The 25,826-nt window shown below is 42.8% G+C and overlaps 1 protein-coding gene and 1 long non-coding RNA gene across 3 annotated transcripts; one reads left to right on the top strand and one right to left on the bottom strand.

Annotated features, from left to right (window-relative positions):
- The first annotated feature begins 208 nt into the window (after positions 1–208).
- LOC308186934 lies at positions 209–12,979 on the top strand. Its single transcript, XR_013944394.1, has 3 exons — positions 209–1,035; positions 2,470–2,611; positions 5,523–12,979. It is a non-coding gene; the product is annotated as an uncharacterized lncRNA (long non-coding RNA).
- MRPS33 (mitochondrial ribosomal protein S33) lies at positions 11,346–18,826 on the bottom strand. 2 transcript variants are annotated; one of them, XM_080575309.1, is made up of 3 exons: positions 18,707–18,826; positions 16,198–16,453; positions 11,346–14,498 (listed from the first exon to the last, which is right to left on the bottom strand). In XM_080575309.1, the coding sequence occupies exons 2-3, from the start codon at positions 16,410–16,412 to the stop codon at positions 14,393–14,395; spliced, it is 321 nt and encodes a 106-aa protein (XP_080431435.1). In that variant the 5' UTR covers positions 16,413–16,453; positions 18,707–18,826; the 3' UTR covers positions 11,346–14,392. The 2 variants fall into 2 exon arrangements, with proteins under 2 accessions (XP_080431435.1, XP_080431436.1); XM_080575310.1 differs by lacking the exon at positions 18,707–18,826 and adding an exon at positions 18,163–18,424.
- Between the last annotated feature and the right edge of the window lie 7,000 nt (positions 18,827–25,826).

Below are 25,826 nucleotides of genomic sequence, written 5' to 3' on the forward strand. Positions count from 1 at the left end.
CGCGCGCGCGCCCCGCGCCTGCGCCCGCCCCGGCGTCACCGGGAAACACCCTGACGTCACGGCGCGACCACCCGTCGCCCTGGGAACCCGCGCGGCGGCCGGCCGGGGCCACGCCCACGCGCCCCCCCCGCGAGGCCACGCCCCGCGCCCCCCGCGCCGCAGCGCCCCCTGGCGGCCGCCCCCTTCCCCCCCCCCCGGCCCCGCCGCGCAATGGCGGCGGTGGCTGAGGCGGGCGGGAGGGCCCGCGGCGGGGTGCCGGGGGAGCGGCCCTGACGGCCCAGCTGTTGGCTTTGGGTCTGGTTCGCGTCTCGGATCGGACCTAAAGCCCCCAGCTGAGGTGCTGGCAGGGCTGGAGCTGGGGACGCGCACAGCCTGGCGCGCTGCGTGGGGCAATAACAATACGGAAGCGTCTGAGAGGCGAGGGGTCCCTCGGCGTGACCGGGGTGTTAGCAGCCCCCGCGTGTGTGTAAGCGTGGTCAGGCGTCACCTCACAAATCACGTTGCTGTGGGCTCGAGAGAGGTTTCTGCGTGCGAAGCTACAGCTGTGGGGGTGCACCCAACTGGGATAAATGTCGCGTTTTCATCTGAAAAAGTTTCGCCTGCTCCAGTTAAAATAATCGACTGCTAACAGCATCTTTGTTTTTCCCACTGACATTCGGGCCTTGACCTGCCACAGCCTGGTGCTTTATTTACATCCGGTGCTTTAAGGGTCTGGCTGCAAGAGCAGCAGAAGCCAAGACCCCTTACTTCTCCCAGGCAGAATCAGGGAATCACAGAATATCCCGAGTTGGCAGGGACCCACGAGGATCATCGAGTCCAACTCCTGGCACCGCACACGTCAACCCAAAAATTCAGACCATGTGCCTAAGTGCACAGTCCTAACGCTTCTGCACATCTCTCCTGTCATCCAGCCAGCTTTGTCTAATCTGGGGGCTTGGAAGCAAATCCCGCTTTCCAAATGAGCGCCCACGCTGCACCCATCTCGTCCGCACGAGAGGACGTGTGGTTTCTTCATAGACAGCCCGGTGAAAAAAGGTGAGCTGCCAGAGCGGGAGCTGCAAGGTGCTGCCATCCTCTGCTAGGAATGGGGGTGCTAGTGCTGGGGGAGCACGGGGGGGCAGCTGCCCCGCTGTGTTCTTGCAGGCATGGCCAGCACGGCCCTGACCCCCAAAGTGGCAGTGCACGGCTATTTAAAGTGAAAAAACCTGACCGGTGTCTATTCACTGTATGCCACGCCCACCGAAATGCTGCTAACGCGCACAGTGCATCCGCTCGGTCAGGTGTTTTAAGTTGCTTTCTTGCTGAAAACGTTTTTATGAGAAACGCTAAATTGGTAACTATACTTTAATGGGTTGCAAAGAAGAGCTAACACATCAGAACAACAACGGTCTCAGAGCATATAAAGGCTGTTGTATCACAACCTGATGTATTTTATAGTAGTCAATTAAAACACTAACTTGAAACATGCAAGTGCAAACATTCTTATCTTTGTTTTGCTTCGGTTGTGAACACTTAACCATACAACCGCTTAGGGTAATAACCCTGATGACAGACTTGAGATTTATATTTCACCTTTCACACAGGGGCCACTAGTGTGTAAAAGCATTTAGAACTCAGTTCGGTAATGGTAGTGGTGCAAACTGGTAAATAAATGCAACATTTATTTACAGTATGGACACAGCAAACACACTGTGGAGTCTACAATATGAGATCCCATAATATGAGGGAAGAAACTTTGGGCGTGAATTTAGCAGTGGGTCTTTTCTACACAAAGCTACACAGAATTAAACACCTGAACACAAATGGGAAATAACCAAAATAATCTCATTAACATTTAAAGGGATTTTATCTGACAGGTTACACCTTCCTTATATAGAAGTCCAGGATTTCTTATGACAGGTGGCCTGCAGTGCAGTCACCAAAAAGGTTGCACAAATGTAAGAATCAAATGTACAATATTAGCAGCTTGCCAAGTTGAGAGATTTCTCTCTAATAGCCACTTTACTGAAGAGGATAATTATCAGCAAATCCTGCTATGAGATGGGAATTTGTAATGGTAGTGGAAAATGTGCAGAGACTCTGGAAAATAACATACGTGCTGAGGTCAAATTTCCCTGGGACAAATTTCCCTGAACTTCTCAGGGAAAGAAGGCAAAGGTAATCTGAAGTGGCTCTCCCCGTACACATCTTGTCGATGTTAATGGCAAAGCTAACAGAGTAATATGTGTCAACCAACAGATTAAGTGCCATCATTTCAAAGAAATTTACACCAAGGGATGATTTAGTCACAATGTACAGAACATACACATAGCCCTTGTTTTATTCCTCAAGCAATTTATCTCCAGGACATAGGTAAGAGTAGAATTAGTAGGCTACTATCAATCTGTAACTTACAATATGTTTCCTAGTGCTTTTAATAATCTTGCATCCCTTCATTCCTGAGCTTCTGATTTTATTTTTTTTTTTCAGATTTGTGTTCAGGTAAAACACATTTGCTAAATTTTGTTGTTACATTTGATGTTCCACATGAAGAGCTGCAATTCTAAACCCTAATGACAATTGGTGATCAAAACTAGGAACACAGCAACGAGTTACCATCAAGATACATGAGGTAAGTGGAACATGTTTTATTTTTTAATTTTTAATAAAGAACAGAAAACTATTTTAAAATTAGGTTGTGTAGGAAGGAGGCAGAAATCTGCCACTTATGCTATACTTTCCTTTGTTTGGGGGAACGCACAGCTGATGGTAAATGGAATTTCTTACACTTCTACCTGGTGGAACCTTTGCTCTCTATGTTTATTCCATCACGATGAAAGATAAATTAATTTTGAACTGTGACTTTCTTGGCGATAGGAAATCCTATCTGGTGAGAATTGATACCATCAAAGTCTTTTACATAGACTAGTTTTCATTATCCGGGCAGGTCAAAATCAAACTTAATATAGATCTGAAAGATTGTTTTCTTCTATCAAATGCACGGGCGACTCGGGGCACTGTCTAGTTGATTCCTGCAATGCAGTATAGCCTGTTTGTCTGGTATTGCAGCAAGTAATTTATACTTGCAAATACAAAACCTGCCACCTCCCATCAATCTCGTAGTTATGCATTGACATTTAATCATCTTCAGAATTATTTGATTCAGATGAGAGAAAAAGTTTGCTTGTTAAAAGACACAGACTTTTCAGCTGGCTTGCCCACCAGAACATTTTTCTGATCTAATCAACACCTGAACCTCAAGAGAACAATGTTTCAATGAATCAGTAAAAAAATCAGACAGTTATCTGACAGCAACCTTCTCATTGCGAGCGTTTGAATACATCTTTATCCTTTCCCTCAAAAAGGCATTGGTCTTAATGAGATGCTCTGAAACGAGAATATCCAAAAAGGCTATCAGATGAAACCTAGTATTGGTCTCATTTTTGATTTGCTTTCCACAGAGAACATTATCTCAAAACAAACAAACGAACAAAACAAACGGGAAAAAAAAAGCCTTCGTAGTTTACTGGTGTAACAAAAACTTCCAGTTTCTTAACAAAAAAAAAGCACAGATAATTTGCATATTATGATAATAGAAATTGCTTTCTTAAAGTGGTGTGAAAATTCGACATAAACTCTGGATCTCAACGGTGCCCTTAAAATTTGTACTGATTTTCAAAAAACACTTTTCCTTTTCACCCCCCCAGAAATGTGTTTTTCCCACACATGGTAGCATTTGCGCTCGTCCCACATATGTTTGAAAATGCTGTTAAGTTCTGCACCATGAGAAAATAATGGCAGATATTCTAAAGTGTATTAAAATATACCACTTTTAAATGCTGCAGTATGAAGTGAAAGTGCAGTTTCATGCATTTCAGGTGAGAGTACTGTTTATAGATCAGATTAACTCTTAGTCTTAGCAACAGAAATATAGATGTTGATGGAACACAGACAGTAATGACAACAGTCATGTTTCCTGTAATCTGGGCCAGAAAATATGAAGCAGGTCAAAAATTATGCTGTCGTCCACAGTTCAGTTGTTTTCTGATTACTAGTGAGAGTAATACATACATTAGAAAGTTACTTTGCTGTCCAGGAACAGCATGTTGAAAACACCGGTTGGGGAAAGAACCCAGATTTTTTTTTTTCACTTTTCTTTAGCAGCTATGTAGGCATATTATCCCACTGTTACATTTTAAGATATACTGTACATCTTTTGGTATTTCTAGGAATCACTGTCTGATTGCTGCAAGGATAGAGAATAGAGAAAACAAGGCTGCTTTTTGTTACTATCCCTGTACAGATCATATGGTTTTTTTTCCTCTTCTTTTGGCAGCTTCTTAGAAAATTCTAGTCCAGGTTTACCTCTGTGCGACACTGCTGAACCTCAAACATTCATACCTTCAGTGAGAAATCAGGCTATATTCAGGTGGTGATTTAAGTTGGGCAGCTGAATAATCTCATCGGTATCTTTTTTTTTTTTTGTTCATGGAGACTTCAAATTCTTTGCTTTTGAACTAAATAAAAGAGCAGAAGTGATGAGTGGAAACTAAGAGAAAAAGGAGGGAGGAAGAAGAAAATATGAATCGTTCTACCATTAAACACAATGCTTATAGCAAACTGCTATAAAATATTTCAGATTTTCTTGTAATGATATTGGACATTTTTACATAGTTTTCATTTGACTCTAGCATAACTTATTTTAGAGTCATTTTTTGTAGAACTGTTGCTTTTCTGTTTCCTTAAATCATAGCCTAGACCTTCAGAAGGTAAAAAGGAAAACATCTTCCTTTGGAGCCGATGTATGGGAGGGTCCAGGGAACAGGACAGGTGCGGGAACTGGGACAAGGGAGTGACTTTGCATATAGGTCGCTGTCATACCCTGCACGTTGTTCAGCATCACAAGGACAAGTATCCTGCTTCCTGCCTTATCTTCGTACCGACTTCAGGGTCCAGAAACGTGTGTGCTGTATCTCAGTGCTCTGCCTCTCTCTCTGCTGGCTTCCTGCCCTCGCTTGCATGTGTGCACGAGAAGCTGAGAAAACCGCACATTTTGCTCAACAGCAGCATCAATACTGACAGGTGTGGCTCAAGAGAGAACATGAGCCCTGAAGTCACGATTAGGAGAACAGAAGTAGCAGACAGTGAAAATGGAGAGGGAGGGACGGGACAAATGGTTAGACAGAGAGAGAATGCAGTTGAAATAGTCACTGGAGAGAAGATGCTACTCTCCTAGGAAACAAGAAGCAGATGAAAAGAGGGAAACAAAGGAATAGGGAGCACTGATTTTCCTGCCTGACAGACGTTACTGAACGCAGGACTAAAACTTATGTTCGAGAGAATTAGTCAAGACCCTCCCATTAACTTGGAACATCTCATCATTACTTTAATGTATTCAGCTCATTCAGATATCTGATTTCTGAGTCCTTTGTGTTGGACAGTGATAAGCTGATCGGCTTTAAGTACTAAATAGTTTTAGATGCCTAGCATTATTATTCCAGTGTGAACAATCACATTTCATAACTTCAAACCATCCCATTTAGGCACAAAAGAAGCTAATGTGATTGAGTGAGTTCCAAGAAAGAGAAGAAAGAGAAGGATCCATACCAAGCAAGTTATTTTGCTGTTCAGAAAATGACTGTTCAACCATGTTCCAGTCTTAGGGTTTTCCTTCACAATGCCCAGGCTAGCTGAGCATCCCCAGCCCGAATACCTGCTGTAATTTGATTCTCCAGCATTTTACAGGCAAGTTGGTAACTCCACATCCCTTATCAGTTTAGTTAGTACACCCACCTGCTCACACAGTTTATTCTTGTGGTGTCTAGCCTCTTCACTAAGCAGAAGAAAGTCCATTAGGGTTGGTATTGGCCTGGAGTAAGGGAACTCTGAGAGTCTGAAAAGGCCGAATCAATCATTTGAATCAAATATAGAAACCACAGCTCTGGTCAACACGTTCTCACAGTCCCCCATCAATCAGTGGGAATTTCTGTGAGAGTGCTGTAGCAGATAGTGGGAATGCGGTTTTTCTAATGAGCTTTGCTAGCTCAGTTTGAAAGGGGAGATTTTTCTGTGGCCACTGTGATTGTTGAAGCAACAGTTCAGATACTGCCCTTACTATTTCTGTGGGAGGCGAGGTGGCATTTCTCTTCCACTTCACCATCTCTTCTTGATGGCTCACTGACCCTCTCTCCACATCTCGTTTTATCATCAGACTTTTCTGGAGTAACAAGCTATTACATAAAAACTTACCAAATCAAGGAGACTCTTCCATCTGTCACAGAGCAAATATAGTGTTTTACTAGAAAAAACAATGCTAACATGAAGTTCGTTATTTCTTTCTTTCTTTTTTTTTTTTTTTAAATAGTGTATTGCTGAACTTTTTTTTCATGTTGTCTCTCCTCGCCTGCCCAATTTTGAGCTACAGATTTAAAAAAGCAGTACAGGCACCCTCAAAGGGAGACTTCCAGGGAAATGCTCACTTTCTTTGACAAGCCCTAAATTTCAGAGGCTGAACATTAAGTGCAGTGGGGGGCAGATCCATGTAACATAAGCAGGTTGTTTCTTGTGCTGCAGAATCCCTCTCTCATCCCCGCAGAAACCCAGAGGTACAGGACATGTTTTGTGCCAGAACATGCTACCACAAGATGAGATTTCCTCGAAACATGGCAAGCCCTTTACTAGAAAGGCACAGCCAGTCAAAATTAATGATGTTCTACCATTGCTGTTCCTTGTCCTGGCCTCACGGTTTCATGTTTTTTCAGGGCAATACCCCACATTGCTGGAGTTCTAATTATTGTTCATCAGTGACAGGACAAATTGGATGGCTAGTGCTTTTAAACAAATGCTTATATTGCAATATACATGTATACATCTTATTTAGATATTTAAACATACATTTCTTTTGTGGCAGAGTCAATATCACAGTTAGTAATCCATCCTTGTCTTCTAATTCTCACTACCACCAAAACACTACAAGCCTCACAGACATTTAGGCCCTCCTAAAGAGGGCAAGCTGCCTGCCAAACATGTGGGAATTAGGACAGTCTGAACCACATTGCTGTATTCTCATCATTCCTGTCAGTATGCACTTGACCAAAGGCAAAATTCCTGGTGCAGCATTCAATGACCCCTCTAAGTTTTTGATTCTATGGATGGCTTAAAGCCTGTGGTTATGCTAAAGGCCATTGGACGTGGTTATTACTTTTTAATATGATATGACCTCTCTCTCCAGAAGACACATTTGTTTTGGTGTATGAACACAATTTATGTTACCCCTGTCTGGGGGAATTCTGCAAGACTCCAGCTTAGAGCTTCTTTTTATTTTTAAGTGGTTTGCATGCCTAATCAATACCCTACTCTCTGTCCTCAGAGGGCATTAATATTTATTAACAAACTCAATGATACTATCAAACAATTTGAGTTTGTGAATACGGAGACATCATTGTTGGCTGTATTGGTGTCAGGCAAACAAAGCAGTATTTTGGCAAACATCACAGCATATAAGCAGAATGACTAAGTGCAAAAGCAGAAAAATAAAGAGGCACTGGAGTGCTACCTTCTAGCTTTCAATAATAACTGTGACGTTTCCTAGCCTAATTAATACTTTGCGGTACATGCTTTTAGTTTCAAAAATGTTTGTGAAGCTTAGAGCTTGCGAACGATGCCTACCTGCACATCAGTTGCACCAAAACAGACACAGGACCGCCAGCCAAGAAATAACACGTACTGCCTCACGCACAGCCTGTGCATCAATAGCCTCCCATCCACTCACCCAGGAAACGTTGTCTGTCAGGATGGCGTCTGCACCACCTCAGTCACTGCCTGCTCTTCGGTACAAATGTGCCAGTTCTGACAAGCCAGACGAATGCTGCTTCAGGTTCGAGTCTTCATACAGATGCTCCTGTGCCTCCAAACTAAAGGTAGTGCTAAGTAACATCCGCCAAAACAGCAGCCGTATCTCCTTTACTTAAATAGAAAGCCAGCATAGACTCCGATATCTCAGAAATATCTATTTGTGTACGTAAGCCATCCAGTCCCATACTGAATGCATACCCTCACGCTGCCCGGATCGGTCACTGTTTACTGCTTCCCCCCCCCCCCCCCCCCCCCCCCAAATATTCTGAGCAACAGGTTGATGGTGCTTGTCACACCCAGCCTCCTTCTCATGCAGTTACAGAAATCAGAAGTGCCGGACGTTACCTATAACAGTTGCTGGTTGCAAATAAGACAGCATCACCCAGGTATCAGTGTAGGACTTGAACTGTACTCGTCCAGACTTGGAGCAGATAAGGTTTTCTCTAAGCCACCTGTGGTTCTCTTCTCTGTGGAATCCAGCACTTGGTACCCAGACAGTCTGATGTGCTTCTGATCAATGCTGAATACCACTGGGAAGCAGCTACTGCACAAGTAGGCATGACAGACGCTTTAAAGAGATGTTGTTTCATCAGTCCTGTTCTGAAGAGACCACTAGCAGTCAAAGGCAAAGGGGACTAGACTCTGTAATGGGATTTACCTAGCAGTTTTTCAGAACTGAGCGTCTCTGACGCTGAATGTTCACACAACTTCTAACATTAGACCACATCTTTTGGTCTGGAGTCTGGAATAAAATTTTAGTCGTCCACTGCTGAGTTTGGGCCCAAGTAACCTCATTTATTTTCATCCAGGCAAAACTGTAACGAAAATTCAGGAATGCTATACATTTATAATTACGTATTTGCAGTGACACACCATTGCATGTGGCAGTACCATGTTTTTTTTTTTTTTTTTTTTTTTAGACTTTCTGGAGCTCAGGTGTTTTTTTTCCCCTAATACCAATAGAAGAGCTATTTGCTGAAAAAGCCTATAAGGCAAACATCAGCCCTGCGGAAACAACTGAAGGGGAAGAGACCCCCCTGAACTCTATGAAATATTTACAAACCGCTTTAGGAGCCCTGGGATGAAGTAAAGTACTTTCAAGTGTAGGCAGAAAACATAATGGATATAAAAAACCTTTCTTAGCCCTTGGTGAGATTTGTTTTTGTAGACCTAGCTATGATATGAGAAAATGCATGAGGTCATCCAGTCTGCTGCCTCCTCTTCCCAGAGAGAAGTGGTCCCTGTGCTGTGTTTTATAACTCTTCACTCAGGCTAGCTCTGGCTGGCTCTGACTAAGAGAGCCATAACACACCTCCTGGGAGTATTCGCAGTTTTTCTAAATATTTTACCTTGTGGAGTTTTCCCCAGTATTCCACCCAGAACAATTTAATGTGGTACTTATAAAGGTACTTCAGTGTAACGATCATGATCCTGTTGATTTCCTGTCTATTGCCTTAGACAACCCTCAATAATTTCTCAACCAGTATGGTGGTTATAGCCCTCAAATATCTGTCTACCATCATGCTCCTCACCATTTAAGCACACTATAGCTGTGCTTTGCTCTTACTGAGCCTTCACAAGCAAATTTTTTCAGATGCTTTCATGTCTATTCCTTCTTCTATGTACTCAAGACATGTTATTACCCTTGAGGAAAAGGACAAGGAAAAGTGAAAAGAAAGACTACAACATCTGCTTCCATGCTATCCCAGCATTGTAGGCATGGAAAAAGACATTCTAGATACCTCACCCACACACAGCATTTAATTCTTACGCCAGGGTTTATGAAAAGGTGTTTTTTCCCCACTTCTGCTTCCTCTTACATCCTTAATAAACCCTTTCTTCTTATTATTAGAACTCTAGGGTTTCCAATTGTTGGTTGGACAGTTCAGAGTAATGAAGCTGCCTCTGGAAGAGGTTAGATAGGAGGAGTTCCTGCACTCACATCTCAGTGTTGAGAGTACAGAAAGCATCCTTGAAGGGTTTTGTTTCCACGATCTACTCCCAAGGGACTGCACAAGAGTCACTATCGAACAGCTATGCAGGAGAACTGAGTTTGAAGGAACTAATCTGGCATCCCTGTAGTGCTCGTTTTCCTTGCATATTATCCTTAGTGCTTTAAGAAATAAATAAAAAAGCCTTTCCCCATCAAAGCAGTCTTTAAGAGTCATGAAGCTTTTCTAAAACATATAGACTGATGATTGTTGTTTTTTCATTTTGTTTTAAAAATGATGCTAAAATGGCCTTTGAACTCTAAATGGTAGAGGATTATGTACACACATACTTTAAAAATTAAAAAAATACAATTTAATAATAAAACAGATTTCTTATTACATACGTATTTTTACTGTGTGAACACAGTAGCTTGCCACAGCTTATTTCAAGTGTTAATGTCATCAACTGTCTCATGAAAGCAGCTCTCTGAAATAAAGCTCTGAAATGCACAGAGGTGCAAGTCCTCCTACAGCCAAACTCAGCTGCTCTTCACATGAGGTTCTCCTGGGGGTAAACTACCATCCTAAAAGTAGCTTACTATCATGACACATTGACTAAGTGATTGTTATTCTAATTTTACTGAAGGAAATGCAGACAAGATGAAACATTTGCCAAAAACCATAGCACAACTCAGTAACAGGTGCGTTTCACACACTGCTGTGAACTCAGTGCATTGGTTTATTAAGCAGAATAAACTTTGCATCAGGAGAAACTTTTTTCAAGTTAAATACTTCCCTGAGCAGAGCACATAAACCTGTATCATAGCACACTAGTAAATTAAGCAGCAAACTACACTGCTTTTCTTCCTTCCACCGTTACAAAACACGGCCTTATGCAAGTTGGCTTCTGTCTGTCTGCAAGACTTCCTTCCAGTAATACCGTCTAGCACTAGCTGCACTCCCTGTAGGATACGTGGCAACTGGGTCAGCCTGTTCACAAAATAAGTTGTGATTATCAGGGTAGTTCTCAGCAGTTACAACTATATTATTCCAGAATATAATTAAATACAGACATATTAGCACTATAAAATAAGGAAGTACAAAACCAACTGTCATGGTCAGTAATTCCTTCAGCGTTTCCCTGCATGACGCAAAGAGGAGTACATGTTAGGAGTTGGGGACCTTATTTTCTAATGCCAATACCTGCTTAAACTCAGGAGTGCTATTCCTGTCGCAATCCAAATGCAGCCAGGGCACCTAGGCTGGTCTGCGGGATACAGCACGCAACACAGGCTTCACTTACACTGCAGTTGACTTCACATTACATTTCCTCTGTCTGCTTTTGCTCACCTTTAATAGAGGGCAGCAGCAGCAGCACTTAATTAACCTGTTCAGGATTCAGAAGAGGTTAGGGGGTTGACTCTCAGTTACTCCCTCAGAGATCACTTAACTGGATTTATTCCGATCAAGAATTAAAACATCCACCTAAACATACGTCAGTCAGCTCATAACCACAGGAAAAAAAGATTTTTCTAACGAAACACAGCAGTTTGAATGGTGAAAAGAATCATTATAAAGGGAAAGGAAAAACTAAGATGGAGCTTTATTATTTGTGCATAAAATGGATATGACACTATACTGGTAGCTGTAAAAAGTTGAATTTTCTTCCTTACTCCTCCAAATACAGTTGAAACTCTACTCCCCTTTCTAAATACATACACTGTGTTAATACTTGGCATAACGTTTGAAGACTGAATTCTTATTTGTGAAGGTCCTGATACTCACAAAATTAACTCTTCTTCAGGGCAACATCAATCACTAAATGATAGAGCATCTGTTAGAAGCTAGGCAGCAGAGTGCCTGTTTCTATCCCTCCTGGAGTGGAGGGAGCTGTATTTTCTGGAACAGAAGAGTTACGCTCCCAGCAAGCAATGGATTATCTTAATATTGTGATAAACTCCAAAAAATGCTGAAACATCATTATTTTAAGGCAGTCTCAGAGGAAGGGAAACAACCATTTTTGAAAATGTAGTTCTAGAGAATTAATACCACAGAAGAAAAAACTTGAACAATTAGGCAGGGGAGCTATTTTTGTACTCATACTTTTTTTTTTAAAGTTATGGTTTCTTTAAAATGACTTCATTCCACCCACTTTGCTCTTGTTAACACTGCAAAGTCATTGTCCACATTTGTTTCACAGCTACTACTCCGAGTTTCTTTCTCTTCTTGGATACGCTGCTGTCAGTGTCTTCCCAAAATACGTTCCCAGTGTGATGCTTTGATTCTAAGAGTGTGTTTGCTCTGTCGGGTTGCAGAGGGGACCTATAATCTGTAATATAGATGACCAGCCAAAGAAGCCTTTCACTTTCGTGTGCATGACAGGACCTTCTCCCAGTCTATAAAGAGCCAGGTGACTTGAGTGGACAAGGAACAGATCTGATCCCCATGCTTAACTAACATTACACTGCCGAGCCCACACCTGCATCTAGCACGGTGGCACATGAAGACACAGAACGCCTGTAGCATCCACTGCTCTCCCTGTAGATGCTCAGTCCTTAAGCAGGCTAAATGTGGATTCAGAAGGATAAGCGTGGCTCATCTATCAGGCTGTGTCAGTATTTTATAAACCATTATGCATACCCACATGCAGAGGTCTCCCTGCACCCTCAGAGTTTAAGGTTGTATATACTCGCTGTAGCAAGACTATAAACCATTTTTTGATGCATTCGCTCTTCCTCTTGCACACCGATACTATTAAAGCTTTAAGTGTTTCACATGAACACTTTACTACAGGTACCAGCAGTCCACGGCTGCTGCAATAATTCAGCTGTGGAGCCTGAGAACTAGTCCCTCTAACCAAACAAACCAACAGAGCAGCTCCACCCACTCACAGCCACAGCAAGAAACAAAGCATCATGAAGCAACCATACTTTCTCCTCAGGAGATTCCCTCTCCCACCTAACACCTCCCTTCATGATGTGCTCTCCTTCCTGAACAGGAATTGCGGGCAACCAGACCGCTTCCCCTCAGCTGCATGCCTGCGAGCTGGGAACAAAGCACTTCTCCAAGGGCCCATCACAGGCTCTGCCGGCTTCAGTACCAAGTAAATCACAAGGCACCACATGTACAACATTAGAATGCCACAGGCACATTAGAGCTGAGCAAAAGGAGTAAGTTACTAATTTAGAGTAAGACAAATTTGCCACTACAGTACATATATTTGTATCTTACTCATTTCTGTAGCATTTTGTTGATTGTAGTAAGAACCCAGGCACTTCACCCACACCACAGCCTTCAAGAGCTTAGAAAACCAGCTAACACTTCAGTACGGGTACTGAACAAGAGCTACACAGCTCACCAAAACCACCTCTAGCACAACTGGCACTACGTGGATTAATAACCTTGGTGAAGTAAAAGTGTCGAGCTGGTACAAATTTATGTAGATTCATCGGTTTCAATGATCAGGCAGATCCCTCTAAAATACACTTAAATTTCAACAAGCTTGCTTTAAAAATGTCCCCAGGTCAGTAGCTACCTACTTTAGAATGCCTCTGTATGCAAAATCAAGCACACCCCAAGCTAATTGTGCAAACGCTTTCTGCTCCAATCACTCAACACTTTGAATCGCTCCCCTTTAATACCTCAAGGCTGGTTCTCTAAGTTTATGTGGCCTGGAAATTAAATATACAGTTTCAAGGCACACCCAGGCAAGAGGCACACATGGCCAGGCAGAGCAGCTCGCTTACATTCTATACTTTCTGTTCCCTGACAGGCACCGACAGCTAAAAATGGTAATTTATGGAATTTATGGAAGAAATTATATTAGTGACAAAGGAGCCTAGCTATAAAAAAAACACTTACTGCATACCCATAAAATTGTTTTGTACTTTATAAAGTACTTCACCTCAGTCCTCTGGGCAAACTCCATTCAAAATCCTCTTATTACAGTACGCTTAAATATTGTATTTTAATTAGTAGGGGGTCTTGAAAGCAGTTTGAACCCTCGTTTCTCAGCCTCTTCTGTAGCAGTCTCTAAATATTCAGGGTATTCATGAGAGTGCAGTGGTCAGGCAATGGAACATAAATAATTATCCAGTGTAAAACACAACCATAGATTTAACAGCAATTTCAGAAAAATTATCAACAGTATTTACCTGGAGCAAAACTCATCATTATAGGCAAGGTGACAAGCAGCAGTAGGACTAGGAAATATTTTTTGTGGCCACATGCAAAACTGCATCAATATTAATGCAAGAAAGTAAAATAGACAATAAAGAAAATAAACAATTTTCCAAATCCAGAAAAGCTGGAACAGGGCTGCAGATGTATGCAAGAACCGAGAGCCTTTTTTTTTTTTTTTAAACTATTGTTGTTAACTGCTTGGGTTGGAGAGTGCTCTCATGACAAACTCATGTGCTAAAATATACAGAATATTTCAACTACAGAAATTAAGAAATAAAACCACAAAGACCGAAGTGCACTTGCAAGGTAGATTCCAGTATTTCACAGTATGTTTCCTGTGCCCCAAACACAGCTTGCATGCCAAGCCCTCTCCACCCTGGGAACAGAAAGCATTACAGCTGTTCTCCAGCACTTCCAGAGTAGTCCATTGTATTATCAAAGTGGCACTATTTCTTCTTGAGAGCTCTCTTTCCTTCTCCCTTCTTTGGTTTTTCCTTCCCACGGAGCTTTTTCAACCGCCTCATCTCCTCTTTAAAGTCTTGATGCTCATCCCTAAACGGGAGAAAAAACGAAAAAGTTTGGTCTATTGCTGGGAATATCTAGATCTAGATGGGAAAGGCCCTTAGCACTATATGGTAACAAAAGAAAACAACCTTCTTAAACAGCAAAGCCCATGCTGAAACTCACTGCAACGTATTTAGTGCTACCGCTAGCAACAATTTTTGTGATTTGCTCTGGTACTTTCAGAACTAACAAGGTTGCCCTTTTCAGCAAGAAGTCTGCGTGTGTGTGTGTAATTCTTACATTGTATTTATTGATATTGCTCATCTAAACACAACGGAAAACAAACAAAAAAATCGTCGAGAATGAGAATTTCTCCCTTGGCACCTAACTCAGCAGTAGCAATAGCACATTGCTTTCCTATGCTACACAGAAAGTTCAGGTCATTAGCTTCTAAGAAGAGAGGGGCATGCTGAGCAGTAATTAGTACATGACACTGCTCTCAGGTGACTCCCAGCAATGAGTTATGAAGAAAGCTACTGTAGAGTCTTAACACAGGAATAAAACAGGAAAGAGGAGGAAAGGGCTGGCAGAGATAATTAATCCTCAGTTATGTTCTAATAAATTCTATTTTATCTGTCCCCCTATTTTTCAGTGCAAAGGTATTTTTCAAAAGTCACAACTGCATCCAAAGTGGCTTAAGATCGCTGTACCACTATTTTTAAATGCAAATTTTCTTAAAACAAAACAAAACAAAAAAAACACCAAAAAACCAACACAAAAGGCTTGCAAGTTATTATCAGACCCTTTTAGCCTACATCCCTTCGTTATGTATTTTGAAGCAGCAAACCTAATTCTCTACAAGCTCTCTGTACATACAGCATCTAGAGAAGGAACCTTGAGATCAAGAAGAGAAGGCAAAAGAACATTATCACGTCACTGAGGCTTTCTGTGTCAAAACACAGCTATTTTGGAAAGACTTCACATGTCCACCTAAACCAGGAGTATTCTGGATGCAGTCCTTGATGACCAGAATTGCAACGCTAGCAATAGAAATTAATCTGCCTTGACTTTACAGGGTTAGCAACTTTGCTTTTATGGGATTTCTACAGTGCTACTTGACTGAAGCCAAAGGATTGCATCTGACACCTGCTCGTGTTCTTTAGAAGTGCATTTTTTTTTCATTTAGAAATTACACAACTGGTTGAAGCTGAAATTAATAAGGCTACTTAAGCCATATTTTAATTTAATTTGCTTTAGTTTATTTTTAAGGATAAAAAGCCCCTCTGGCCTAACACACTTCTCTTCTGAATTTCACATTTTAAATGAGTCATTAATATAGCGTGACACAGAAATTGCACTGAGACAGCGTTAAGACAATGTCACCTTTTTGCAGCACATCGGTTTGGTGTACCCTCAACTACAGACCTATCTCTGTGAAAAAGCTGCCGTCCCTTTCGCACAAGGTCAGAGTAAGAACTATTTCTAAATAACCAGTTGCTGAGAACTACATCTGAACTATTTCTCACAGAAAGCTGTAATCATTCAGACAGGTAAAGTTACTTAGCAGTCATTTGTTTTACTCTTCTTGTCTTCAGTGCAACAATCGAGCACCTACTTCCATATGCACCGTTTTCTAAACTGAACCTTTTTCTCTTCTTTTCCAGAAAGAAAAAAAACTGTAACAAAGCTCGCAGCCACCCCTTTCCCACCTCCAGTCCTGCTCCCATCCCATAAGCTGAGAGGTTACCTGTAGAGACCAAAGTAGCGGAGTTTCTTCATGAGGGCATAGTAGGTGTTGTGAGGAGGATACCAGCTGTAGACCTCCTTCCTTTTGGCTAAAGGCTGCTCACTGAATAACTTCACTACTTTCATGGATTTTGCGTCAGTTGGCCTGACAACTTCTCCAAATATCTGAGCACTCAGACGGGCCATTCGAAGGGCATAATTGGAAACGCTGGACATTTCTGGACAACGAGGGGGCGCACATAGGCAGGTGGACCTTCCTGCAAAGGGAAAGACCCACATCTCTAAGATGATTGAGTACTGCAGGCTATCCCATAATTAAGGCAATCAAAAGAACTCATCGTACACTGATCACATTTGAAGTCATTTCATTGCTTCCGTGAAATCTATCTAATATTTAACACACAATCCTGCATATAAAGCATATGTCTACACTAATTCAGGTAGAATTAGCGGCCTAACTAGAACACTACAGAAATCAGTACACACTACAGAAGTACCTACACTGAAACACATTTTTCCATGGCTAGTTTATTAGCAATTTTCACTTGGCTTGCTTAAGTCTGCCTTTAAACTCCAGTCACAAGAACAATTACAGAATGAACTCTGCCAAAAATGCTGCCCCGCTGTGATACCTCTGACTTCTACACAAGCATAAGACACCACAAAAATATACTGAGGAAGCAACCTGGAAATTTTGCTCTTAAATATTTCTCACCCAACTTAAAGCACTGCATGAACTTTGTTAGAGCCAACTAGCCAAAATGACCTATTAACTGTATAGAGAAATAAATCATGTTTCCCTATGTGAATCATGCCTATCTCTCCCATCTCAATTCCCTTCTCTAAATTACCTCCACCAGCTTTTTCCTCCATTCTCTTTGCAAATCTCCTCGTACCTATTCTTTTCAAGAAAGGAATCACTTCCCCATACCAGATTCTTCTTCCAAGTCCCAAACCAGCAGCCTCCCATTCTCTTTCAGCTGTCTCCCACCTAAAGACACCTCCACAACAGAAATGCTCTGAGGGCACAACAGCCACTGTTACTAGACCACAAGAGACAACATCCAGTCACTTAAAGGGCTGCGAAGAAGGGTTTTCTCAGCTAGATAGCTCCCCTGTGAAAGGTGATGTAAGGCACAAAGTGTAATCTCTTTCTGCAAGAGATTCTTGCATGGAGTTTCAGAAACATCCATCTTATGGATGTAATGGACGGGAATAAGACTCCCATGATCCTGCATTTGAAGCTGTACGTTGTCTGTACTGTGTCTGTGAATAAATGATGGCTCAAGTCTCCAGAGAAATAAAGCAGCGTTCATTCATCTGCAGTACGCTTCCTTTAGAGTTTAAAATTCTTGTTTTAAGAAGTATTGCACAGCTGATTCCAGAAGATGAGCATAAAAATGAACGAGCGCGGAGCAGAGACAAGAGCAATCAGCAGGCCAGGGCCTAGTCAATTTTAGTAGGGTAACAGCGCATCTGTTGTTTAATAACACGGATCTGAAGTATTCATAACCTCACTTCTATCCTCCGGAGGACTGACGTACAGCTGTCTGCTTTGATTTACTCCTGTTAGCACAGCACCACAGAAGAAGCAAGAGAAAAATCAAGCATGAAAATAACACAAGTATTCCGAGTCAGAGAGAGTAATGGAAAGAGCAACAACAGGCAAGGCAAAGCGTCAGAGGCTTCAAATGAAGGCAACAGGCCTGCTGTGAGAGAAGATGGAAGCTCTCAAGTGATGGCAGGGCGGCACTTCAGCCTCAGCATCTATCATGTAAAGTAATGATCACTAGGGCTTGCTAAATCATCTATTTCAACACTGCCAGCCGTAACTCCTACTGGCAGATACAGCAGCAAGTTGTCCCAAAACCTCTTCATCATATCAGCATCTTGAAAGTACACCAGGCCTAAACCAAACACAACGCTTGCTTCATCTCCTCCAATTGCAGCCTAAAGCTGAAAATACCTGTAGCTCCTAAACAACACAGGGCAGTGGTTTGTGGGACCTGCTTACCCCTTCAGAATCTGTAAAGGAACCAAACAACCTCACCCACGGTTGGAGACCCCAGCTAACCCCTGCCAGCCTAAGGACACCTGAGAGATCAGAAAGGTGAACGCTAACCCCCGGGTGGCAAAGCTACTCAAGCCCAGACCAGTTTTGGGGTGCCCTCGGGGGCTCTGTGCTCGCCACCCGCAGCTTTCCAGGAGCACACACCCGCTAGCACCGTGCACACCCCAACCAAAACCACCCCCCCACGCCCTGCTCGCTCCCCACAGCCTCGTGTTCTCCCCCGTTCGCCCTTCCCAGCCCTCCGCCCGTCCCGGCCCGTCTCCCCGTGGCTCAGCGCACGCCAGAGCCGTGCCCCCCTCCCACCACCTCCAAGGCCCCGGAGCTCGCCCCGGCCGCCGCAGCCGAGCCCAGCGCCCCCCCCCCCCCCCTCAGGGCACCCGGGGCTCCGCCCGCCCCCAGCCCCCGGCCCCCGGCCCCTGCACCCCGGCCCCGAGCTGACCCGCCACGGCGCTCCGCAGGGCGCATGCGCTGCGGCTGCCTCGGCACGGCGCCTGCGCGGGGGGGGGCGGCCGTTGTGGCGGCTGCGCCGTGCGGTGGTTGGGTTATAAACGTGACGGGGGGTGGTGCCGGCCGGGCCGTGGGGGGGTGCTGACGGGCGTGCGGCGCGGCAGTAGTGCCTCCTCGGTTCCATTTTAGGGCGTCTTCTCGGTTCTTGCCCGGCTGGTCAGCCTCCTGACCTCCACACCCGCACAGCTCTCTTGCCGTTGTTGAGCGTGGTGTCATTTCTGTAATCTCCTTCGTGTTCCAGGATTTATTAAATTTCGGCATTCCTGTGATTGCCTCAGCCAGCTCTGCGAGGATTGTTACACGGAAAACCTCGTAGAATTGCAGAATCATTGAGGTTGGAAAAGACCTCCAAGATCATCTGGTCCAACCGCCCCCCTACCACCAGTGTCACCCACTAACCATGTCCCCAAGCACCACGTCCAACCTTCCCTTGAACGCCCCCAGGAACAAGTGCTTATTCTAGTAGATGTTTACCATCTTCCATCAGTTAGTAATGGACTGAAAAGTGCATCATTCCTACTAGATAACCAAGTACTTCCTCTTTCATCTTTCTAAATACAGAAGTTTTTATCACCTGCCCATTATGTACCATTTTACCATCTCTAGGCATACACCAGTCATTACTGCTGGGATGTTTTCTATCCTCACTATACTTGCACTCTACTTAAACTCACCACTTACTATTTTTTTAAAACCTCATAACACTTTTCCCTATATTTTTGCTTTTCTGCATTGCTGTATCCTATGTTTTTAACTTCTGAGTGTTTCCTTCACCTTGCTGCTGAGCCAGGATTGCCCTCCAGCCAAAATTGTCCCTTTTTGTTAATTATGCAGTCACAGCTTGTGGACTGTGGAGTAAAATCATAAGAATTCTCATTTAAATTTCTATCTGCATTTCTGAGCCATTTTTCTCATCACTTCTGTCAACTTGATGGAGACAGTCTTTCTAAAGCATCTGTATATGTGCCTGAGAACATTTTATTGCTAAGGACTATCCTTTTTCTCTTATTATGATCACGTCATGATTATTGGCTCGTAAGCAAGTACCATTTTCTTGTCCCATGATTAAATTGGTTTAATGTTATGAATTCAAAAATATTTATTCTGTATACACTGCAATAACTTCTGTCATAGAAAATAACTCTAGAAACTCTAATGAGATGCTGCTGCTGCCTATTTGGGGCTTTTCTCAGACAGGTCCAAAGTGAGCACACGTTTTGTATGTTAGCAGAATAAGAAGTCTGATTCTCTGTAGTCATCCCCACACCACTACACCCCTCTTCTGTAGGATGGATTGGGACAACTTACTGTCTCTGCAGCTCTAAAACAATGATGGTGGTTTCATGTGTAATGTTACCTTCTCACATCTTCAAATTGCTTTATTTTTCTTAAAAGAATCATGGCAAAATATTTTAATATTGCAATTTACTGAATTATCCTCTCTCAGTAATATCAGTCTGATCTCATTTCTCCTTGTCGGTGAAAATATCCAGTTCATCTTGCATGCTACCCAAACTCAAGGAGTGGGCATATAGACAATTAAAAAACATCTTCCTGTTTCCTTCAAAGTATTGATTTACCTAAACACAGATCCATTATCATGGTTCTGGTTCCCTTTCTGTTTTCCTGCACCATTATCACCCTGGTGTCTGATTGTCTAAAGTTCTTCTGCTGAGCTTCAATTCAGAGAGATTTAAAGGATTCATCTAAGGTGAGAATAATGTCTGTCCACAATAGGGCAGCAGACAAACTGGCTTTCTATTCCTAGTTACCCGTCACAGCCCTGGATTGCTAGAAAGCAGTTACAAAGATTATCTCCTTAGAGATCCAGTGTTGTTGTACCACTGCACATGTGAGGTGCTCCAGCATGGTTTTTTTTAGTGCCATGGAAGCACATTTTTATGTACAGGTCTGCATTAGTTCATTTATTCTGCTTTTTTCCTTTAAAATCAGTTGTTCCTCTAGTCAGCAATGCAAAAACATGCAAATATTATTAAATCTTATGTTTAAATAAAAATGTTCAGTCACAGGGATGTATGTTCTTTATGACATCAGTGTTAATGCTGGGGTTATGAGGAGGACTGACTGCAGAGCACCCAGCCAGGAGTAGTGTGCTAGCCGGGAGGGCAGCATACATATACTTGGGAAGGCATATCAAGCTCACAGCAGTCAGCAAAGTCACAACTCAACACGTCTGCAAATTTACAGGGGTGGATCATGGTCTGGTTTGCAACCTACATAGCCAAATATGTGCTTGGGCACCTGATCTGAGACATTTATGTTGCACTCCTTCAACCCTGTGCAGCTGATCCACCATCATGCTAGAGGAGACCAATGAGGTGGTCATGGAAATGGGGCGTGCAAGAGCTAGACATCCATTTCCTGAAGCTGGTGTTGTACAGGCTGCTGCACAGAGCCACCTGGCTAATCAGACTAGGGTAAGGTTACCTATGTAGCACTGGAAATGTGTCTGGAGTCTTTTGGACACATAGAATGAACATAGTCACTCTGAGGTTTTCACAGTCCAAATTAGACTTGACACGGTAAGGGATGGTAGTAACAGGGAATGGAAGGAAGCATCAGAGGCTGCCAACAGGAAAGGCCTTGTGATAAGCTGAATCTTATGGACGTATTGTTAGAGCCTCCTGAGGTTTTTGTTGTAAATAGAGCGGTGTTTGGACTTGTCAGCAATTATTTAGAAGCAAATCAGTGGCAGACAGGTGAGCAAAAAAATTGAAACCCTAGAAAGGAGTTAAAAGAGAGTGAGTTGACATGGGACTCAGAGACAAAATGGGCACTGTGTGCATGGGGACTGTTGTGAAGGAAAGAAATCAAGGGAGGGAAGAGATGTATGGAGCACAGCAGAGCTGTGAAAAGAAGGAAGAGGCCTCATGGTAAGCACCGAGAAGACCTCTTTACAAACAGGTGAGAATAGTTTGGTCTGGAATTATTTTATTTGATCAATAATTATCTGGAACTACTTATCTGGTTAATTCCTCCTGTGTATATATTTTAATTAGAATTGAACATTCAAGAGCCTTAAGGTAGGATTTTGACAAAATGCAACATGAGCCAGTGTGAGTTTGTCCTGAGAAGGAAGAAAAGATGAGGATAGCAGTTTGCCCATTGGCACTTGTTTATTGACACTTTCAAGGAGAGTCTGAACTTGCTTCATTTGATCTTGGAAATGAGACGTCGGAGTGGTTCCTGTAAGGCACAGTAATGAACTTCTCTCTGAAATCTTGTGCTTGAAACTAACATCTCATGCTGTAAGACAATCTCTAACATCATCTTGTTATAAATATTGATACGAGGGAGCAAAACAGTCTTCATCTGAGTCAAGCAGAAGGACCCTTTGAGCATTTGGTAAAACTGCATTGACTACATATGTGTTTATTCATTTTTTATGTGTTCATGATTAATTTGTGAACTTCAATTGTATTTTGTTGCACAGCGATTCACGCTGAGCCACAGAGATGTCTAACAGTGCAAATCCCTCTGAAAAGAATGTGTTGTATGAAGAGGCTGACAGACTTTGGGTGGGCATTTGAAGGGTATTTTGACTTTAAAAGAGATCATCAAACTAGTGCTTCAGAGAGAAATCTGCAAAGATGCAGCTCTTAAATGCTGCCACTCCATCTATCTAACACTGGAAACACTTGGGAAGGAGATGCGGTGTAAAAGAAAAATAGAAATTATTTTTCAAAGCCAGTTTGCATCTCGAGCTTATTGCTTCCCAAGGCAGCCGGGCTGTTGTGGCAGCCTTCTTGCCTCCTGGGGAAAGACAGCAAGTGCTCTTCTCCTCTGCCTTTTGCGATGCCTTCGGACTGATGCCTGAAGTGGTGTTCACAGTTCTCCAGAGGAGCCGCAGCACGTCCATTTTAATGGAAGATGAGCTCTCAGCATAGCAGGGGGTGCAGGAAGCTGAACAGGCAAGCGAGGGGTGGATGCTGCAGATCTCCACACATCTACATATTTGTCATTTAGACTGACTAATTTGTAGTTCAACAGTACGTCAGAATAAATGATCGGTGATAGATGTAAATGAAGTATTTAAGACTGAAGAGAAGTTTTTCTTTGCTGTTGTATCTAGGGACTGGGAATGAGAATTGCTCAATCTTGCTTTAGTCGTAACTCCATTACTAACTCACTGGATGACCTTAAGCAAGTTAATTAACCTATCTGCCATTTTATTCCTCTGTAAACTGGGGATAATAATCTCTGCTTCAGAAATGGCTTGTGAAGAATAATTGATTCTTAGAAAATGCTTCACCTTCCCCTAGTGGAAAACATACTACACAAGTAAAGTATTATAGTTACTTTACTAACAACAGACATCATATGCAAGAAAAATATTAAAGGCAACAGTAACAAAGGCACATCTTCTTGGCTGGAACAAAGTATTCAAGGGGGGAGGAAAAGAAGGGAAAAAATTAAAATGATGGAGTCAGCTGAAAAGAGAAGAAATAATGCAGACATCTGGCTCACTGCTGATAAAAGCTCTTGTAGTTTCTCTCCGACCATCCCTTGCAGAACTCATCTGAAAGGATATCCATCAAGGTTTTCAAACAAGAGAAAACCAGCTGTCCATCTCTTAACTCTGTTTGACCAAGTGTAAAAAAGAAGAGCGAATAAAAATGTTCCAGCAATAAAATTCTCAGGAAGGCATCCATCTCTTAAACAGAAAATCCAGAGAGATTGGTTGGGTCTGTTTGAGTTCATATTTCTGTTTCTACATGCTGAGATGGCTTGCTCTTGTCAAGATGCTGTCTTGGATCTAGACCTCTTGGGTTTGTGGGCTGGGGATTCCCTTGAGCTTTGGCAGACTTTGTATTTTATATCCCCACTGACCTCTATGGTGCATTCTAGCAGAGATTTATCTCCTGGTTTAGGTCCCTTCCTATATTAGGGTATCCCGACCAATGTTCCCTGGGATACGTCACTGACCCTTTGGGAGCACTCTAGATACCCACTCCCTGACTGCCTCTACCTGCAAGCCAGCAGGTTTGCCAAGACCTGGATGGACCCACAGGTATGCAGTCATCTCAGCAGCATTCTTTGCAGTCCTAAATGTCATCGAGCAGCCTTTCCCTCTTCTACAGTCCTCTAGAGGCAGAGCCATGGAAACAGATACTTCCTTTGACGATCTTCAGTTTTAGTTTGGAGTCCTTCACTCCAGACCTGGTGGGTGACACGAAGCTGCTCTTTATTTTGCCAGATGACCTTGCACAGCACTCGTAACCAGCATTGCTCTTCGCTTCAGGATCTGCCTGTTCAGAGAAAAACAACCAAACTCGCCTGCACTTCCCAGCCTCAGTTTCTGCAACCTGTGGGAGCATTCTTTAGTGCAGCAGCCAGGTTTTTTTAAGTATTCAGGATCTTTATTCTTGCAGTGTGTGGCTTGTCTTTTCGGTTGCAGAGTATTTTTTTTTCCCTACTCAGATCATTCTCTTAGACTTTGCCAGTACCCAAGCTGAACAAGACCTGCTCCTACAACAACTCTTTGCATTATTTGTTCCCCTTTTTCCTGCAAAGGATTCCTTCTTCATATTTTATGGCTGTGAATCCCAAGGTTTCTTTATTTCCTTGTTGTCCTTGGGAAATTTAGTTCCTCAGTCTGCTTCTCTGGAAACAAGAGAATTAGCTTTTTACAGGCCAACCTATTTAACATACTTGTTGGGCAGTCAGAGTACAGTCAGTAGAGTCTACTACTCTCCATTGTTTCTTGTTTGGTGGATATTTTCTAGCTGCCTTTACAGCACAGGTGAATAAATAAACTGCTGTCACGGCACAGCAGTTCTCACTGGAACAACTTCAGATTGTGAGCCATAATGACTACGTTGCACATGACTGAACACCCCGAAATAATTGTCAGAAGTATTTTAAACTCCACATTTTCCCCTTCTGTGTTAGGTAGTCTGCACAAACTACTCTCTGGAGGCATTAAGATCTTTTGTTGTCATTTTGCTTGCCCTAAGTGGTTGAGGCTCAGTCCTGCTCTATGAATTGCCCTTCAGCACAGTATTCAAAGCGGGGATAAGTTTGCTGCCTTGGTCTTAGAGATGCCGTCCTGCTGAGCCATCATTACACGGAGCTTCCTGGAAGTGCGGGAGATGATTTGGAGAGATCTTCCATCTTGCTAATGAGCTTCAAAGTTCAAGTGTATCCAGCCTGGCTGCGGCGGTCCCAGTCTGCCCTAGTAATGGGTCAGTTCTGCTGTGCACAGGATTTCTGAAAATGCTGACCAGATGCCTACAGATCTGAGCTTTCCATGGGTTCTTCACAATTGTAGCTGCTGCTGGGATGCCAGTTGCTGGCAGATGGTCAGCTGCTGTGTGGGTTCTCCTACCATTAATCCTCTTGAATACACGACTGCAAAGATCACTCTGGCCCTAAGCCAGGTTTGTCTGGAGGAAATCGACTTCACTATCCTGGCCGGACACTCCAAACAAGCATTTCCCTGAAACAATTTGTACCTACAGTTTGCATCCGTTCACTGCACTTTAAGAACTACATTGTTGCTGTAAAGCACTTTAAGATGCCCAGCTTCTGAAAGATGCTTTAGAAGAGAGGCATCAAGCTGTAGGTTTCTGTAAATGCTTCATTTTGTATATTAGATGTAGTGGCATAATCTATTGGATTGCAATATTCAATGAAAAATAACAATGGCATGTGAAACTAACTACTGTTGTGATTTCAATTCGGTGTTGACAGAAGAAGAGTAGTCATTAAGGAGCTGCTGCCACCTCTTAGAAAATGAGCACTGGTAGCAATTCTGCTGAAATATATAGATTTTCTTCCCCCTTCTTTCCTTTATTCTTTGTAAAGACTAACAAACCAATGGCACTTGCATGGAAACTAGGTCTTCTTGCTTAGGAATTCATCTTTTCCTGCTGCATGTTTCCCACCTGGAGCTATAATCCTCTAATATGTGATCTAATCAATTCCTCAACAACTAATTGTGATATTTCAGTGCTAAAGTTTCAGGTGGGAAAATAAACTGCAGAAGCAGATGAAGTCTGAAGAACCAAGTACTTTATTTTCATGCAAAT

The sequence above is a fragment of the Anser brachyrhynchus genome (assembly GCF_964034855.1).
Source record: "Anser brachyrhynchus genome assembly, chromosome: 1".
Taxonomy (NCBI): Eukaryota; Metazoa; Chordata; class Aves; order Anseriformes; family Anatidae; genus Anser; species Anser brachyrhynchus.

Excerpts from the sequence above, each read along its gene's own strand:
- MRPS33 (XM_080575309.1), bottom strand. The coding sequence starts at position 16,412 with ATGTCCAGCGTTTCCAATTATGCCCTTCGAATGGCCCGTCTGAGTGCT. Across the intron at positions 14,499-16,197 it reads CGCTACTTTGGTCTCTACAG|GGATGAGCATCAAGACTTTA; the intron begins GTAACCTCTCAG and ends TCTCCCGTTTAG.